The sequence below is a fragment of the Typopeltis vanoorti genome, chromosome 13 (assembly GCF_054136105.1).
Source record: "Typopeltis vanoorti isolate ZY-2024b chromosome 13, IOZ_Tvanoo_1.0, whole genome shotgun sequence".
Lineage (NCBI taxonomy): Eukaryota > Metazoa > Arthropoda > Arachnida > Uropygi > Thelyphonidae > Typopeltis > Typopeltis vanoorti.
This window is the reverse complement of record NC_143561.1, coordinates 18,884,817-18,902,521: the sequence shown is the minus strand read 5'-3', so window position 1 is coordinate 18,902,521 and position 17,705 is coordinate 18,884,817. Positions and strand designations below refer to the sequence as shown.

The 17,705-nt window shown below is 34.0% G+C and overlaps 1 protein-coding gene and 1 long non-coding RNA gene across 2 annotated transcripts in view; one reads left to right on the top strand and one right to left on the bottom strand.

Moving 5' to 3' along the window:
* Positions 1-10,742, top strand: part of LOC150099968 (dual specificity protein phosphatase 19-like) — a 62,380-nt gene extending 51,638 nt beyond the window's left edge. The window contains exon 4 of the mRNA XM_090402800.1: positions 7,077-10,742. Coding sequence (XP_090258926.1) covers positions 7,077-7,522 — 446 coding nt within the window. The 3' untranslated portion in view covers positions 7,523-10,742. The remainder of the gene's footprint in view (positions 1-7,076) is intronic.
* The window catches only part of LOC150099967 (uncharacterized), a 67,032-nt gene continuing 59,326 nt past the window's right edge, over positions 10,000-17,705 (bottom strand). The window contains exon 3 of the long non-coding RNA XR_016549252.1: positions 10,000-10,074. This is a non-coding gene — a long non-coding RNA (uncharacterized LOC150099967). The remainder of the gene's footprint in view (positions 10,075-17,705) is intronic.

The window sequence follows — 17,705 nt, the reverse complement described above, 5'->3', positions numbered from 1 at the left end:
AACTATTAAGAAATCATGAGAATATGACAAAGATCTGTATTTAAGTTTTGTCGATTTAGAAAAGGCATATGACAAGGTGCCAAGAGAAAAGCTTTTCAAAACGCTACAGTTGTATGGTGTCAGTGCAGCATTATATCAAGCAATACTTAGTCTTTATTTGAGTTGTAAGTCAGCAATTAGAATTGAAGGAAATACAGACAGATGGGTTAATGTTAAATCTGGTGTCAGACAACGATGTACATTATCCCCTCTGTTATTCATTATCTATATGGATCACATTATGAAGGAAAGTGGTATTACACCTGTTATCAAAATTGGAGATGCTAATGTCAGCTCTTTGCTTTATGCAGATGATATTATACTTCTAAATAAATCAATAAATCTGCTACAAGTCTGCAAGATTCCCTGACTAAATTGAATAACTGTTGTAATAGATATGGTATGAAGGTCAGCAATAACAAAATAAAGACAATGAACATAGGCAGAAGCATTGAAAATATCAACTACATTGTGAATGGTGAACCTATAGAACAAGTAAAACATTTCAGCTAGTTAGGCACGATTTTTAGTGAAGATGGTAAATTAAATATGGAAATAGACAACAGAATCAACAAAGCTGGTATGGTAGGAAGTCAACTGAATAAATTTATATTGAATAAGAAAGAAATTAGTCAAAACAGTAAATTGTCTATATATAAGACAGTGTTCAAACCAGTTTTAACTTATGGATCTGAGAGCTGGATTAGAAGTAAAACACTTGACCAAAGACTCGAGACCGCAGATATGAGAGTCCTGAGAAAGATTATAGGCGTGAACAGATGGCATCAATGGCAATATCATATTAAAAATGAGGATATTAGGAAATAACTTGACATTGTTTGCATCCACGAATGTGTTAGCAGATCTAATCTCAATTGGTATGGTCACTTAAATAAAATTGGAGAGGAAAGATTAGCAAAACAAGCATTCTCTGGCAGGTTGGCCAGAAAAAGACCTAAAGGAAGATCAAGATATAGGTGGATTGATACAGCAAAAAGTGCCTTAGAAGATAGAAATATGAGATGTGATAATGTTGTCTTGACAGGTAACAGATTGATTTGGAGGAAAATTGTATATACAAAGTTAGTAATGATGTAAATTTTTCATGTAGTATTAGCATATTCTGTACACCCCTTGAAGGGTACATGGCAGGAATTGGATGATTAATGCAGATGGAGCTGTTCTGCTGCAGCCGATAGTGTGCATAATATCACATGGTTTCAATCGAATTGTTCTCTTTTTTGTGTTGTGTTTTCTTATAATTATATTGACAATGGCTATGAAACTTCGCCAAAAATTTTACAAATAAAGATATTTAATGTAATTCCATTATTAATGTTATGATGAATTCTTCCTGTTAGGTCTTGATTTTTATAACAACTCTTCCCTTAAGGGATGTTCATGTCAAAGTTTCGGAAACAAAAAATCTATGTAGAAACTGGAATGCAAATCAATAATTTGCTAACTAAAAAATTATTTGCAAGCTGATGTAGCTAGCTTAAGCTAGCATTATCAGAAGGCACTTTAACAGTACATTCAGTGAAGACATGAATGGAAATGCTAATGATAGTGCTAATGCTCTTTGTAGCAATTTCTTTATTAATGCTGATGGGTTGATAGGGTAGTCTGCCAAAATCTGTGCTAGATAACACCATGAGTTCTGTTGCAGTTGGGTTGTATAGCACTTGAGGGTTTCAGGAACAGACTCTCTGATTTCAATGCTGGGATTTGTGAAGTAGCATAGGTGGTTTCTTCCATCTGATGAAATAGTCTTCCTCCAAGGAATGTTGTACTAGTCTGCTTTTCGTTTGTCTGTACTAAATGTGTTTTTCTGATTATTAAGGTTCCATCCTGTCCATTCAAAATACTGAGTTGCTTGCTGGCAGGGGACACATGGGAAGGAAAGAGGATTCAAGTGATCCTTGATTTGTCTCAGGAAGGTGGAAACCTTGTTTAGAAGTTGTATACTATTGTAATTCTGTGTTGTTTTAGGTGAAACAACATAATCAGAATTAGGTCTCAGAAGCAGATCTACTAACTGGTATTGCGTGTAAAAGGGTACAGAATTTTTAAGAAAGGATAACCAAGATAGGAGGGAAGGGGGTGTAATGCTAATAATTTCAAATGATTTGAGTTCAGTTAGGATAGATAACTATGATTGCAAATATTAGCTGTGAGTTCGAAGCCATATGGTATGAGGTGGAATCTAACAAGATCAAATACATGATCCAGTAGGTTGGTGTTGCTACCGACCTACTGGATCAACTGCTAGTAGCAATGAGATGCATTGTCAAACCTAATGGGTACTAAATGGTGAATTGTCAGGGTGACTTTAATTATCTGAACATTGGGCAGCAGTGAAATCTCATGAGAAGAGAAGCTGAATTTATTGAGCTTTTGTGTAGGAACTAGAGTTCAGAGTAATAGACCTGATTACAGTGTTCGAGGAGGAGGGGGGGGGGGGATTCAGTTAAAGTTGACTGTTCTGCCTCCAGCTGGTGATAGAAAAGGTTACATGCTGAACTTCAAAGCAGGAAATTGACCAGCTGAGGAGAATACTCAGTTCAGTCCCATGTTATCTGTATGTGCAATCGTATTAAGCAAGAGGCTCTTTAAGAAAAAGATGTTTAAGGAATACTCTGTGCATAATGATTTCAATTATAAAATTATAAATCACAGACAAGAAGAGATGCAACTTTATATGAAAAGCCAAGTGTGAATATGAAAAGAAACTGGCTCTGCAAGCTAAAGCAATCCAAGAGAATTCTATCATGTTGCAGGTAACAGAAAGATTGAGTGTGAGAGAATAATTCATCAGTGTGGATGGTTTATGGGTGACAGATACAGAAGAGATTGTTTGACTAATGAGTACTAAATTTTTTTAAAAGCTTTCAGCGTCATATATGTGACATAGAGCTCAATGCTTCCTTTTCACTGGAGGAAGAAACCTAGGTGTATGAGGAGAAGGTGCTGTAGCTTGCATAAAATGAATATGAATTCAGCACTAGAGACTGATGGGAGACCAGCATCAATGCCAAAAGAGTGTTTAGCTGAACTGGCTGTTCCTTTCCACTCTTGTGGAATCTTCCATGTGGAATAAATTTAGTTTAATCCTTTATCCAAATGTGTGCAAACAAAGTTTGTACCTGAAAGTGTCTTCAGGACTCGGGTAAAGTAGTACAACACCGGCGACTCCTTGCAAAGGTGGAGCAAGCTACCAAAACTCTTATCTCAGTATCTCCCATAATGCAAAACACATCTCCTTGCAGATATGTATAATGTATAATGTTATGCATTAAGGGAAGGGCCACTAAACAGATTAGTTTCGACCTTTATTGAGGTCTCTTCAGTGGGAGCCAGGCCCAAGTGGAGATACCAAGGCAGAAGCATTAGCAAGGTCATCTCCTCCTATAGGAGCTGCCAAACGGTGTGCCACCTTTTTATTAAATTACTCTGGATTTAGAGAAAGATGTTGAAAGTTTATTTTTCACTTGGTCAGATTATAATAAATTTAGTTTAATCCTTTATCCAAGTGTGTACAAACAAAGTTTGTGCCTGAAAGGACTGGGGTAAAGTGGTACAACACCGGGCAACTCCTTGCAAAGATGGAGCAAGTGCTCCACCTTTGCAAGGAGTTGCCCGGTAAACTTTCAACTTTTGCCATGTTTCTTCTTCATCTGTATCCACCATCACTACCAGATCCCTTGGCTCTCCATCTCCTCCAGCATAGTTCTGCCATTATTGAAAACTGCATTCCATTGATTTGACTTGATTAGTAACAATGATGTGTCCAGAGAGAGTTCTTCTCAGAATATCTGTATGCTAAAACAGCTAATTTAAACTTGTTAATATGCAGAATTATCGAAAATAGCAGCCGAGAATTCTGCTATTTTCCATAATTCTACATCATCCACAAACAGCTGAATATCTTTGTTCAAACTTTGGACTATATCATCAACATTTAAATAACAGAGCAACAGATCTAGAACAGAAAACCTGCTGACATACTACTTTCACCTCCTTCCTTCAAGCCATGCTCTCCACCTTCCAATTCTGTACGAAATCACTAATATCTATAACAAATTATTCTGCCCCTATATGCTACCATTATTATCATCCATTTCCATTCCCCTGAATTTCAATACCAATTTTTAAGAATGATCAACATCTGGCTCCCACTGAAGAGACCTCAATAAAGGTCGAAACTAGTCTGGGTAGTGGCCCTTCCCTTAATGCATAACATTATACATATCTGCAAGGAGATGTTTTGCATTATGGGAGATACTGAGATAGGAGTGTTGGTAGCTTGCTCCACCTTTGCAAGGAGTCGCCCAGTGTTGTACCACAGTCCTGAAGATACTTTCGGGCGCAAACTTTGTTTGCACACATTGGATAAAGGATTAAACTAAATTTATTATATTCTGACCAAGTGAAAAATAAACTTTCAACTTCCATGTAGAAGATTACACAGGAGTGGAAAGAATGCATGATAATATACATGCATAAGTGTGGTGAAAAGACAAGACTCGTGTGTGAAACTATTGACCTATCAGTATATCTAGACTGATGGTGAAGATTTTGGAAAAGTTGCAAGAGATCACATATAGAAATGGGTTTACAGAGAATCTATACTTTGCAAAGAACAGCATGGGTTTACTAAGGAAAGGCCATGTTTTTTAACCTGCTCAAATTTTATGTGATGGTTGTGTTGATGTGGGGAATGAATATACCATGATACTTTTGGACTTGGCTAAAACCTTTGAGATTCACCATGGAAGACTTTTTCCATAAGTTGGAAAATGTTGAATTGGATTATAAACTGAGAAGATGGCTGACAGATATCAAAAAGTGGTGTATGGGGGATGTGAGTCTGCAAGAAGGTGACTAATGGTGTATCCCAGAGATCATTCCTTGGTCCGTTGTTATTCAGTCTGTACATTGACAAAAGAAGGATTTAACAGTAGATATACAGCTATTTGCTGATGATGCAAAGATAAGTATGTAATTAGGAACTCAACTGACATGCAGCACTTGCAGAATCATTTGAATAAGCTGGAATTGTGGGAACATAAATGGCTTTCATTTCAGTGTTAGTAAATGTTAACTTATGCACTTTGGTGTGATGAGATAGCCAGTGCATATTATATCTGTGTAATTATTCTGAAAGAAACTGATTAGGCTAGGGATTTTTAAGTTTTAGTAGATTAGAAGTTCAAGGGCCATATAGCAAAGATGGCAAATGCAACTCAGAGGATAATTGCAATGACAAAACTAATATTGCCATGTAAAGATAAGGAAGTCATTTTGCCTCTATATATAGCTGTGATATGACCTTGCTTGGGCATATTTTATGCATGTCTGGTCTCCTAGTTTCTGTAGTGATGCTGATACTATGAAGAGAGTGCAAAAGAGAGTTAAAGATGATGTGGAATACCGTTTATGAAGACAGATTGAGAATTTGTGGACTACAAACACTAGCAATGTAATAATAATAATACTGCCACAAGATTAGATCTTAAATGGCAGATCATTTTGTGAGAAAGAGGGGACATATGATAATTCTGAAAAGGTCATACAGGATACAAGTGGAACAGCAACTGTGGAAAAACTTACAGAAAAGGCAAATTAGAAGCAGACTTTGATATGGTGGTTAAAGTGAGAGTTGAACCCCTTTCTAGGAAAGCATGAAGAATTTTTGTGAATTTTTTTTTTCTGCCCTAACCCAAATATGAGTTTGATATTTTAAAGGAGGCAGATTCAAAATTTGTATTGAGGGAGTAGCTGGACAAGTGACAAGTAAAATCTTAAGCAGAAAAGATCAGTTTTTTTTTGGAACGAGAAAACTTTGTTGAGTGTAATGTTGTTGTGTTAGAAAAAACTACAGTAAATCTTGTCCAGAAAGAAAGATCTCATCTTGTGGTAGTATTAGTCTTATTATTTCTTGTAATAATAATACTGCCACCAGATGAGATCTCAAATGGGAGATCATTTTGTAAGAAGCCAGGACTCTGGTAATATTGAAGATGACTGGGTTACTCAACCCCATTGAAGAATGATGTGATCATGTAAGGCATTGGTTTCTAACCGGTGGTATGCATATGCATTTGTACTTTTAGTGTAGTAATTTTCCTTTCCCAACTCATTACCTCATTTCCAGTATTTTACATTAAGATAGGCACTGAACAAAAGTGTCAGTATTTATAAACAGCTATTTTAAAAACAAGGGGTACAATTAATAGAAATGGATTTAAAAGGGGTACACAAGTGGAAAAAGGTATGGGAACTACTGATGTAAGGCATTGTTATAGATCTTGATACTTGAGATTTTGAGTACTGTAGGGTTTATTAAATGAGCAGAAAGAAAATGTGTTATCAGCAGAACTATGGATAAGGTTTGAAGTTAGTAAAAGAAGTAGTTTATGTATGCATAGGATACAGGGTGGGAAATAGCAGTTCCCCTAGGCATCAGTTTTGCAGGCACCTGTATTTGTGGCAAAAGGAAGCCACCTGAAGAGGAAGCAATCTACCATAACATGTAGCAAATGACAAAATAGAAAGCTGGCTACCCAATTTTGTTTGCCAAGCTGACCACTATGCCAGATCCACTCCAATACTCTGGATAGATTAAAGGGCAGTATAGGTTTCTTCACCTTTCTGTCCTGGTTCCAGAAATGGGTGTTGTAGGCTGATCTGCTGTGGATCTCTAGAGTGGTAGTCATTAACTGATGGGCATCTAGAAATTTGGTTGTTAATGTCCTTTATTACATTAGAGAGAAGTGACAGGAGGGCAATGGGTCAGTTGTTTGATATGTATCTCTCCTTTTTGGAATGCACTGAATATGGATTTGCTAATCCTCTACTGTATTTCCAACTGTATTTAGTTTTATTTCTGCAATTTTGATATTCCCTTGCCATCAAAGTTTTCTTTGTATTTATTTTACTTATTGGCATGTTATAATTTTAAAAAAAATGTTATAATAGGTTATAAATCAATTTAAATTAGTAGTTTTTAAAAAAAAAGTAATTAATTTCACCAGGTTCTCAGGATGTTGCAAAGGATCTTGACCTTCTCGAAAGATATGGTGTAACACATGTGATCAACATGGCAAGTGGAGTTCCTAACTATTATGACTCGAAGTTGATCTACAAAAGAGTGAGAATTTTGGATCTTCCTGAAACCAACATTCGTGCTTTCTTTGAAGGTTGCTTTGAATTTATTGATGATGGACGCCAAATTGGTGGTGTTTTGGTTCATTGTAATGTTGGAATAAGTCGTTCTGCAACACTTGTAATAGCTTATTTAATGAGTCGGCAGAAAATGAGGTTAAACGAAGCAATGGCCACAGTGAAAAGTGTGAGGCCCTATATTAGACCCAATGATGGTTTTGTTGATCAATTACAAGAATATGAAAAGGAGCTTTTTGGTGATGATGATGATATACATGACACTGTATCAAGTTTTAAATATCTGCAGAAGTTTTAAAATTTTTGTTCAATAAGTTATAATTGTATTATTGCATGGATAAACACAGCTTAAATAATTAAATTATGTTTAAATGTTTAAGCTTCTGTATAATATGGCATATTATTATAATTGTTTGGATAAAATGAAAGGGTTTATGTAATTATTATAATTATCACTGGTGATGTTTAGATGTTTTATTTGAATGCATCATGACAACGTTTGCATTGCTCTTTATGCTGTTTTTTGGTTTCTAGGCAGTCAGAATTTAAATTGGCTCTTGAAATAACTTTCAGATTTACTCACTAAGCACTTCTCTGAATCTAAATTCTTGAAAAATTGAATATCCATTGTTTTTTGTAGAGACAGTTTGAGAAAAACTGTTTCGTTCAGTTTAACCAGCTAGCATACTCTTAATTTTTATTAGTATTAAATGAATGGATATTTTACAAATCTGTTAATCTGAAATAGAATAATCATTTCATTTTGGAAATTTAGAATGAGAAAGTAGAAGAGGAATATTCATTCCATATTTTTCAAACTTTCATTCCAGTAATTAGCATAGTAAGTCATATCATTTATATATGGATGGGCCACTGAAATAAGAACATATAAACTGAAATTAATATACTAATGTAATAAGCCTGCTGGAAAACTGAAGTAAATATGCAGCAATCAGTAGTTTATCTTACATCTGTAGTCATGAAGTGCAATACACATGTATAGGATTCTACTGTAACAAACATTTGAAATGAGATATATTTGTAAGTACCAGGAGAATAGATACAACTTATCGAAAATGATACAAATGTCATGCCATTATCATATTTGTGTAAGACTTACAAAGGCTGCAAAACTGATAACATAATCGGCATTCACAAGTGGAGGTGGGTGAGAGAAGCAGGTTGCTCCATGAGATGAGAGAAGTGAACATAGTGCATAATAATTAGCACTTGTACAGTATACTATACCAGGGCCTTTGTAGAAAAATGTTTAATCATCAGTAGCTAAAATATTAAAGAAAAAGCAGAAACAGTTTTATGTTAGAATTAAATTATTAACGATTAGCAAAACTACTCTAGTAAGATGTATCATACTAATAATTGTGTGTATATCAGTAAAGCAGCATTAGTCAAGTAGGAGGATGTATATATCCTCACACTGAGTCACTTCACCAATGCTGTCACTTTGTACATATCCATAGTATGAGAATATTTACAAGTTGAAATAATAATGTCATGACTGAATTCTCCATATGTGCATGCACCTGCATTCAGAATGTAACACATACACACTTAACACCATTTCTATTTTGTTTCAAATGGTGATGGTAGAGCAATTCACTGGATCCAGCTATATAAATTTAATTGCTGACCATTTTAGTGAAGTCAGCTTTCTCCTTTTTTGCTACCCAGTTCTCCTGAATTCAGCCCTGGCAAATGTTAATGAAACAAACTTGGAGGAACTCTTATTTGAATCCATCACCAGCCATTGTAGCACAGTTGAAAGATATTTCAGATAATCAGTTCTGGATTGTTTTTTTTTGGAATTTAGGCACTGAAGAAATCCATTACCTTTATTAGATTGATGTTCCTATTTTGGTGATTGTTGCATGTATGATAATACTGAAGTGGGTTATGAAAATTTATAATTTTCTTATTCTTCTAAAAATATCTTGATATATAGGTCAAAAATAAGTAGATTGCAAAGGATGCAGTATTAATGTTAAAGTGTGTATGTAATAACTGTAGATTTACTACTCGTGGTAAGTGATACAATTTTCAGACTTGGATAATAAAATCCTCTGTTTGAATACTCTCCAGCATTCCACCTTTTAATGCCTTCTAGAAAAATCACATAAAAAAATTCCTACTTTCTCCTTTAAGATTCACAACTTTTTTTTCTTCTTCCTATCTACAGGATTTCCAAAGAAATATTATCAAATGTCCTAATGACACTTTTAATATCTTTTAATGTAACAGCTTAAATGTCTTTCTTTCTATATGAAAGATTACTAATAGTGGAATTTTCCTCTGACTTGTTCTAAAGATGCTTCCATACCTATCTTTATAGCTCTTGTTATCTTCATTTGTTTACTAGTTACCATATTCTTTTCACTCATGCATGCTCAATATCCCAGTTTCTGCTCCAGTCATGAAATGAGAAGAGGAACTGCCATTTTGTGTTATCCTTATAGAGCTTTACTTGAAAGCAGTAAAACTTTCATTGAAATAAGTCTTTACTTATGTATTTTAAACATATCTTAACATTAAATTGTATTACTTATTTTGGATAGATCAACCAACTGACAATCATGTAAATACATTATGTTAATTAATGTTCCTTGTAAACATTATTTAAACAAAGCAAAACTATATAAAAGAAAAATTACATTAACCCCAACTGGCCATGATGTCTATAGACATCCGGCTAAATCTGGATAGGATTCTTTAATACCTATTGAATAACATGGATAAGAAGTGCAATGTGGTCTCGCTATTTCATTCACCTCAGCCAGTAGGGAGGTTAATTTTGTGCTTTTCTCACAATGTATTTGGCACTGACAGAAGAACCTGTTAATTAAAAAGAAATTTAAGTTTGCACTCATTTCATTTAATAAAAATACTGTAGAACAGTTTCCTAAACTTTCAGTATATCCCTTTTTAAAGTTTTAGTAAAACTGGCATATCCCCTTTAACAATATTTCATTCAAACATGAATAATTATAAAGTTTTTAACATTTATATTAAACATTTAAAATATATTGGCATTAGTTTTATTAATCCAACATACATACAATAGAAACAAAAATTAAGTACTGGTTAAAAACATTGCATTTTTAACCAGTGATTCATATCAAAGGATTTAAGAAATACAAAAGAGGGAGAGAGAGAGAGAGAGTTAAAATTAATGTTAAATATTTTAATATTAATTATTAGACTCTCACTTCAAGATTTGTTAATAACCAACAACCTAACTGCTAAAAGTATTGTCAGTGAGCCTATAATATATGTCTAGATGCACACGGGTGGTGAAACAATCACTGAGAGCCCTGACAATTTAAGATTCAGAAATATATTAAAATTTTTAATGCAGACAGACTCAAACCATGTGGCTGGCATGATCAATACATGCCAAGTGACACATTTTGTTTAAAACTTGCTTTAGACTTTTTAGTTATTGAAAAAGAATATATTTATAGAATAGACCTGCACTTGTGTGCGACAGAAATGTAAAAGTGTAAAAATAAAAACAATCAGAATTTAAAAAAAAAGCCTAATTTCCTTCCAAAAACATTTTGCGTACTTACAGGGATATGCCTACCAAACTTTGGTGTACAATATCTGAATCTCTATTGTACAATATCTGTATACACATACTGGTCTACAATAAAAACCAGTTAATGATTTTGTTTCATCAGATTAGACTTATATGTTAAAGATACCAAGCTATTTTAAAGCTGGTTTTTACTCCATTTTCAAAGTAAGTAAACAGACAAGTCAAGTTTGCGCCTGCAAGTATTGCAAGTCTGGGTGACCCTGCACATAGTGCAAGTCAAAGCAACTCGTGGTAAAGGTGAAATAAACTCTGATCACTATTCTTAATATTTACCCTTAATGCAAAGCACATCTCCTGGAGAAGATGTATGATGCTATGTATTAAAGGCAAGGGTCCACTATCCAGACGTAGAAAGATTTAGATGTAGAAAGATCTCTCGTCCTGAGATTTTTATTTAATAAGGTCAAAACACTTTATGGTAACTTGTTTTGGTAAAATACTTATAAGCTCTGTATTACTTAAATCTTGGTATTTCTAAGCCTGGCTCACACTGATGAGACCTCAATAAAGGTCGAAACCGGTCTGGGTAGTGGCCTCTTGCCTTTAATACATAGCATCATACATCTCCTCCAGGTGATGTGCTTTGCATTAAGGGTAAATATTAAGAATAGTGATCAGAGCTTATGTCACCTTTACCACGAGTTGCCTTGACTTGCACTACATGCAGGGGTCACCCAGACTCGCAGGTGCAAACTTGACTTGTCTGTTTGCTTACTTTGGAAATGGAGTAAAAATCAGGTTTAAAATAGCTTGGTATCTTTAACATATATTATACCCAAGGTAAAATACTTTCTACATATGTATTTAAGTCTAATCTGATGAAGCAAAATCATTAACTATTGTATTATACATTCAGAAGTTGGATGTTTGTGCATAAACTTATTTTAGTATTTTAATTCATAATAATTAGATGAAAAATCTGAACTTGTCAACCAGTAGCTTCTAGAGTATTTTGCACTAATTCTGTTCCTAGAGAACCAACAATAAAATGATTAGGGATTACCACCATTTGATTCTAAATAATTATTTTGTAGAAATTATCTCTAGAAATAGAGTAATAAATTGGTAAAGGTAACAGAATTTATTTATTTTAAATACATTATCTCTGACTATTGAGTAATTGCAAAATAATAATGGCTGTTGATTTATTGCCATTCTCACTATAATGGTGCCACTGCATTTATTTATATATTCATCTCATCTCATCTTCCTTATACCTTGCGGTGTCGAGGGTCCATTGATCATCGGACCTCACTCCGTTTACAGGATAAGGTGGTCAGCCTTATACCCCGGTGTATCCTATAGCCTGTAGTGTTGAGTTCTTATATATATATATATATATATATATATACAGGGTGTTCGGGATAAATTTGACATATTTATAATTAATTATATTTTTCCGTAAGTTACATGTATTAACACACACTTCTCTTCATTTAAAAGTTTGGACCCTTCTTCATTCATATACAAGATGTCAGAAAGGATGGATAGCTGGAACCCACCTGAATCATGGAAGAGAATAACTTGTATCATGATGATTCGTGCCCGCCATCAAAATAAGGATATTACGACTGCTGCCCAATGCTCCCTGAATACAGTAAAAACAATCAGGCATGAACTAGAGACTTGCAATGGTGACTACGAGGATGTAGCAAGAAGAAAGATCCCTAGCAGACGCTCTGATTGCGTTCGTACAGCAGAATTCCTCGCAAATCTGCAGGAACAGGTGTTGAAGAACCTTGGCATTGGAATTCGGGCTTTGTTCGTGGAGTTGCTAACTGTAGTCAAGCCCTGGATAACAAGGGTAGCCAATGGTAGGCCGTATGTATGGCAGCAGGATTCGGCCCCTTGCCACACCTCTGGGAAAAGTCAAAAATGGTTGTCTGAAAATTTCTACGACTTCACCAGTCCAAATGTTTGGCCTCCAAACTCCCCAGACCTTAACCCCATGGATTATTTTGTATGGGGCGCAGTTGAAAAAGACACCAATCGCACTTCCAGTAATACAAAAGCCCAGTTAATGGATAAAATTAAAACAGTTTTTGCGGCCCTTCCCAGGGAGACTGTAGCATCAGCTTGTTCGAGGTTCCGAAGCAGAATTGAAGCTGTGATCGATGCTAATGGTGGTTATTTTGAGTAAATCTTGTTGATAGTATTGTAATTAACTCTGCCTGTAATGTTTTTTTGTCAATTCATTAAATTTAATAGATACAAAGAAGATTTTCTTTTTTCTTACGAAACTGTCAAATTTATCCCGAACACCCTGTATATATATATATATATATATATATATACACACACACACACACACACACACACACACATTAAAATAATGTATACATCAACTCTCACTATGCAGTCATAGAGACCAAAGGAATAAATAGCTTGCCGTAGCGGAAGGTTTGCTATAGTGAATTTCCTTTAGAATTGAAGTGTGGCCCTGTGGTAAAGGCATTTGCTTCCATAGCATAACTGCTGGAAGAAAGACTGTTTTAAAGTTTATTTGGTTACATACTACAAATGAACTTGTAGGCCTTTTTTTCACTTTATTACTGAGTAATCAACTTTTGCATGGGAGAATAAGTTTTTTTTTTCCCTCCGTCACAGCTAAAGAAAATCAACAGAACTCGCTTTCTTCAGATAGTAACAGTGTTAGTAACTGCTGAAATCATTGATAGCCATGAGGCCAGCTATCAGTGACAACTGAAAGTGGAGATTGGTGTCTATTAATTTTTTTAAAACAGCCTTGCATGTTCCTTTGGGAAAATAAAAGGTGTTTAAGGATTTCATAGAATATTAATGTAAGAAGTCTCTGGAAATTTCTTTATATTAAACAAGTTTGCTGTAATAATTTTTGCAGTAGTGAGAGTTGGTTGTATTGCACATCCTTTCTATTCAGAATATCTGTCGATTGTATCTTTCATGGTTATTAATTAAGGATTATTATTGGAAGTTGTGCATGCTGCATCCACATCTTTTCAAAACCAATTAATTAGCCATTTCATAGGATATGTAAAAGAAATAACTTTTTTCCTCTTGTGTAGTGAGAAAAGTAGCACTTTATTTGTATATATAAATCTATGTACAGTAATCTCTCAATTATCTTACCCTCAGTTAATGAGTCCTAGAATAATTAGCATGTTATTATAGCCTTGGAATTACTCAGTAACCATATTGATCAACTAATTGGTTTCTTAGTGCAACTGGATAATTGATTTTTGTTTATATCACTGCACCTATAAAATTTATACTGATTTTGTATATAAAGTATTTTTATTTAAATCTGTTCTATCCTTCAAGAAAATAGATTGTTTCATTTAAAATGGAAAATATCTAAAATTTAAAAAAAAAAAAAATTGAAATTCTCACCAGTTTATTTCTAAATTTAGAATAGATACTTTAACCTACTTGGCTAAAAAGAACTTCATAAATATAATTGAAACCAAAATACCAAGGTGTTATGAACTTCTCCTTTGCCAGGTAGTTTATTTAATGATTGCACAATCTACGATGAAAAGCCAAAACGGCTATTTTTTTTTTTTTTTTTTTTTTTTTTTTTTTTTTTTTTTTTTTTTTTTTCCTGGCGAGGTTGATATAAGTTAAGGGAATAAAAATCCCTTATGCTTGGATACGCTGACAGTTCGTCGGCATGAAACGTTACAGATAGTAGTTTTCGATCTTAGTTTCGCTTACTGGCTGAAAAACAATAAGGGATTTTTATCCCCTTAACTTATATCAACCTCGCCAGAAAAAAAAAATAGCTATTTTGGCTTTTCATCGTAGTTATACTATGTTATAATATAATATACTGACACACCTTTCGGTCAATCGTATAGCAAAAGTATGTAAGTTTTCTTCACTTAAACTCTGATATTCTAGGTCTAGCTACTCACTGATGAGACCTCAAAAAAAAGGTTGAAACCGGTCTGGGTAGTGACCTCTCCTCATAATGTAAAACAGTACTACATCTCTTAAGAGCTGTGTGTTTTACATTATGAGAAAATATCAAGAACAGTGAGGGAGCTTGCTCCACCTTTGCAACGAGTTGCCGTGGTGTGGCACTACCAAGTGGTCACTTACGCTTGGATACGCCGACAGTTCGTCGGCATGAAACGTTACAGATCATAGTTTTCGATCTTAGTTTCGCTTTATCTCTTAAGAGCTGTGTGTTTTACATTATGAGAAAATATCAAGAACAGTGAGGGAGCTTGCTCCACCTTTGCAACGAGTTGCCGTGGTGTGGCACTACCAAGTGGTCACTTACGCTTGGATACGCTGACAGTTCGTCGGCATGAAACGTTACAGATCGTAGTTTTCGATCTTAGTTTCGCTTACTGGCTGAAAAACAATAAGGGATTTTTATCCCCTTAACTTAAATTGCACAATCTCTTTGGAGTGAATTTTTCATAATGTTTAAATGTTTTCTATCAAGATATTCATTTATTTGCTTTAGAGATTTCACATAAGAAAACACAATTAATTCAATATGCAGTATTTTAATAGTGAACCATTAATTTTATTATCAAGGCATTTTTATAGGAATTGCTCTCGTTTTTCACTATATAAATGAGCTTGTATGTGAAACATGAAGTCAGGTGCCATATAAGTATTGTGTTCACTTCATGATATCAATTAAGAAGTTTGTTCTGAGTGGACATGTCATAAAGTTTATTGTTCTTTACATAAACAATAAGCATATGCAATTTTTGTGGTCAAAAATTTCATATCTAATGTTCAGCATTTTTGAAGAGTATTTATATAGTTCACGATTTCATTAATAGATATGAGGATTGTTTTGCATTGGACTGCTTTTGAATGAGAAAATAGTAATACTTAAATATGCTTTAAAAAAAAAAGATCCCGTGTATTCTAAACAGCTGAAGATAACAAGAATAATAACAGCAGTCTTGGAAACATTATGGATCTGTATGGTAATATTAATATTTAGGCAGTTATTTTATATTTCCAATTTGTGAATAGTGTGTAATTCCATGGATAATAAAAAAAAAAAAAAGTAGTAATACTAACTACAATGAATAAATATACTGTGCATTCATTATCAGCACAATACTCTAAGTGCCAACAGAAAGAGTAAAGTTATAATTAATGAGTAGAATAAATGAACTAGATAAAGGATCAGTAATGAATATCCTTACTAATCTAGACTGCTTGTCATGTTACCATTTCAGGAAGGGAGTTATCTGGAAGCAACAAGGCATTTTAAGTATTTAAATTTGTGCCACCTATCAACATTTTTGATGTTAGCAGTAACAGAAATCCTCATGAACACACCAGTATGGCATCTACATAGTCAACTATGTGTTTGTTATTTTCATGTATTCTCTGGTCAGTTTGTATGTCTTGTGGGATGGAAAATCAAATTCTGGATGAAAACCCCTGTCATCTCATGAGATTGGCAAATTCATCTTCATTTGAAAGCCTTCAGTTCGTTGCTTCTTAGATGGGATTTGAACTCAAGACTTTGAATCATGATATGAACCCATTCAAAGGGCATCTTCTATTGACTTAGCTGCAGAAGCTCGTAGCAATTTTACTGCTCACATAGTTCATTCTCACCATAACAAACCTGTAGGGACTACAGGGATAGTTTACTATAGTGGATTTATTTTAGAACACCATTGTGCATATGGGGATTTGGTTGGAACTATTTTGGTAATTTGTTATAGTTTATTATATGATGTTTGCTATAGTATAAGTCAACTATAATGAGTGAATGCTTTTTACTTATTATAGAAAATTTTTGTGTTTTACTTATACATTTACAGTCCCTCTTGCAATAATATAAATTTAAAAAAAAAAAAAGGAACCTACAACATACTTTCCAAAAATGAGAGTGACATTGACTTGAAAAAATTTGGACATTCTTGTTTTATGGGTTTCAGAGCTGAAGATGCAGTTGACTCAGAAATAATGTTTTTTTTTTGCAGTTTTGAACCCTATTTCAAATAGTATTTTAATGTTAGAACATCTTTACCAGCATTATCCATGTTGCGTAGCAAAGGAAGCTCATGGAAAAGACATTTTTAATGCTAGAAATGACATAAAAATTAACTTCTAAATATGTGGTAGGACACGTTAAGTACCGGTTCAGAGTTTTTTTTTTTTAATTTTTATTTTGTGAGAACCCTGCCTTCCCTTGAGTATTGCACATAACTGACTTTATGTTGTGTATGCTGGTAAACAGTATTTAGCTAATTTCAGCACAACATAACAGTTTTCAGTGAAGATGATAAATTCAATGTGCAAATATACAACAGAATAAACAAAACTGGTATGGTGAGGAGATCATTAATATTCACATGAAATAAGAGAAATTAGTCAAAACACTAAACTAGCCATATATATGATCAGTTTTCATATGGATCTGAAAGATGGATTAGGAATAAAACTTGGTTAAAGACTAGACCACAAATACAAGCTCTGAGAAAAATTGGAGGAGTGAGCAGGTGGCATCAATGACAGTCATATTAATAATGAAGATATTGGAGTGGAACTTGACATTGTTAGCATTCAAGAATGTGTGAGCAGAGTCGATCTTATGGTTGTTTGATGGCAGGAAAATGACCCAAAAATAGATAGAAGATGCAGTTAGAAGTGCCTTTTGAAGACTGAAAGATAACATATTTATGTCCTCACAAAGAATGGTCTAATTTGGAGGAAAATTGTCAATAGGAAGATAGTATAGTTCATTCATACTATAGCAAACCTTTGTTGATCAGAGGATTAGTTTGTTATAGTGAATTTTTTTAAGCATATCATTTGATGGGCTTAGGTGAGGGATGTTTTGATAGTTTAGTAAAGCGAGTTTGTTATAATGGTGTTTCATCATCATCAAATTCCTGCC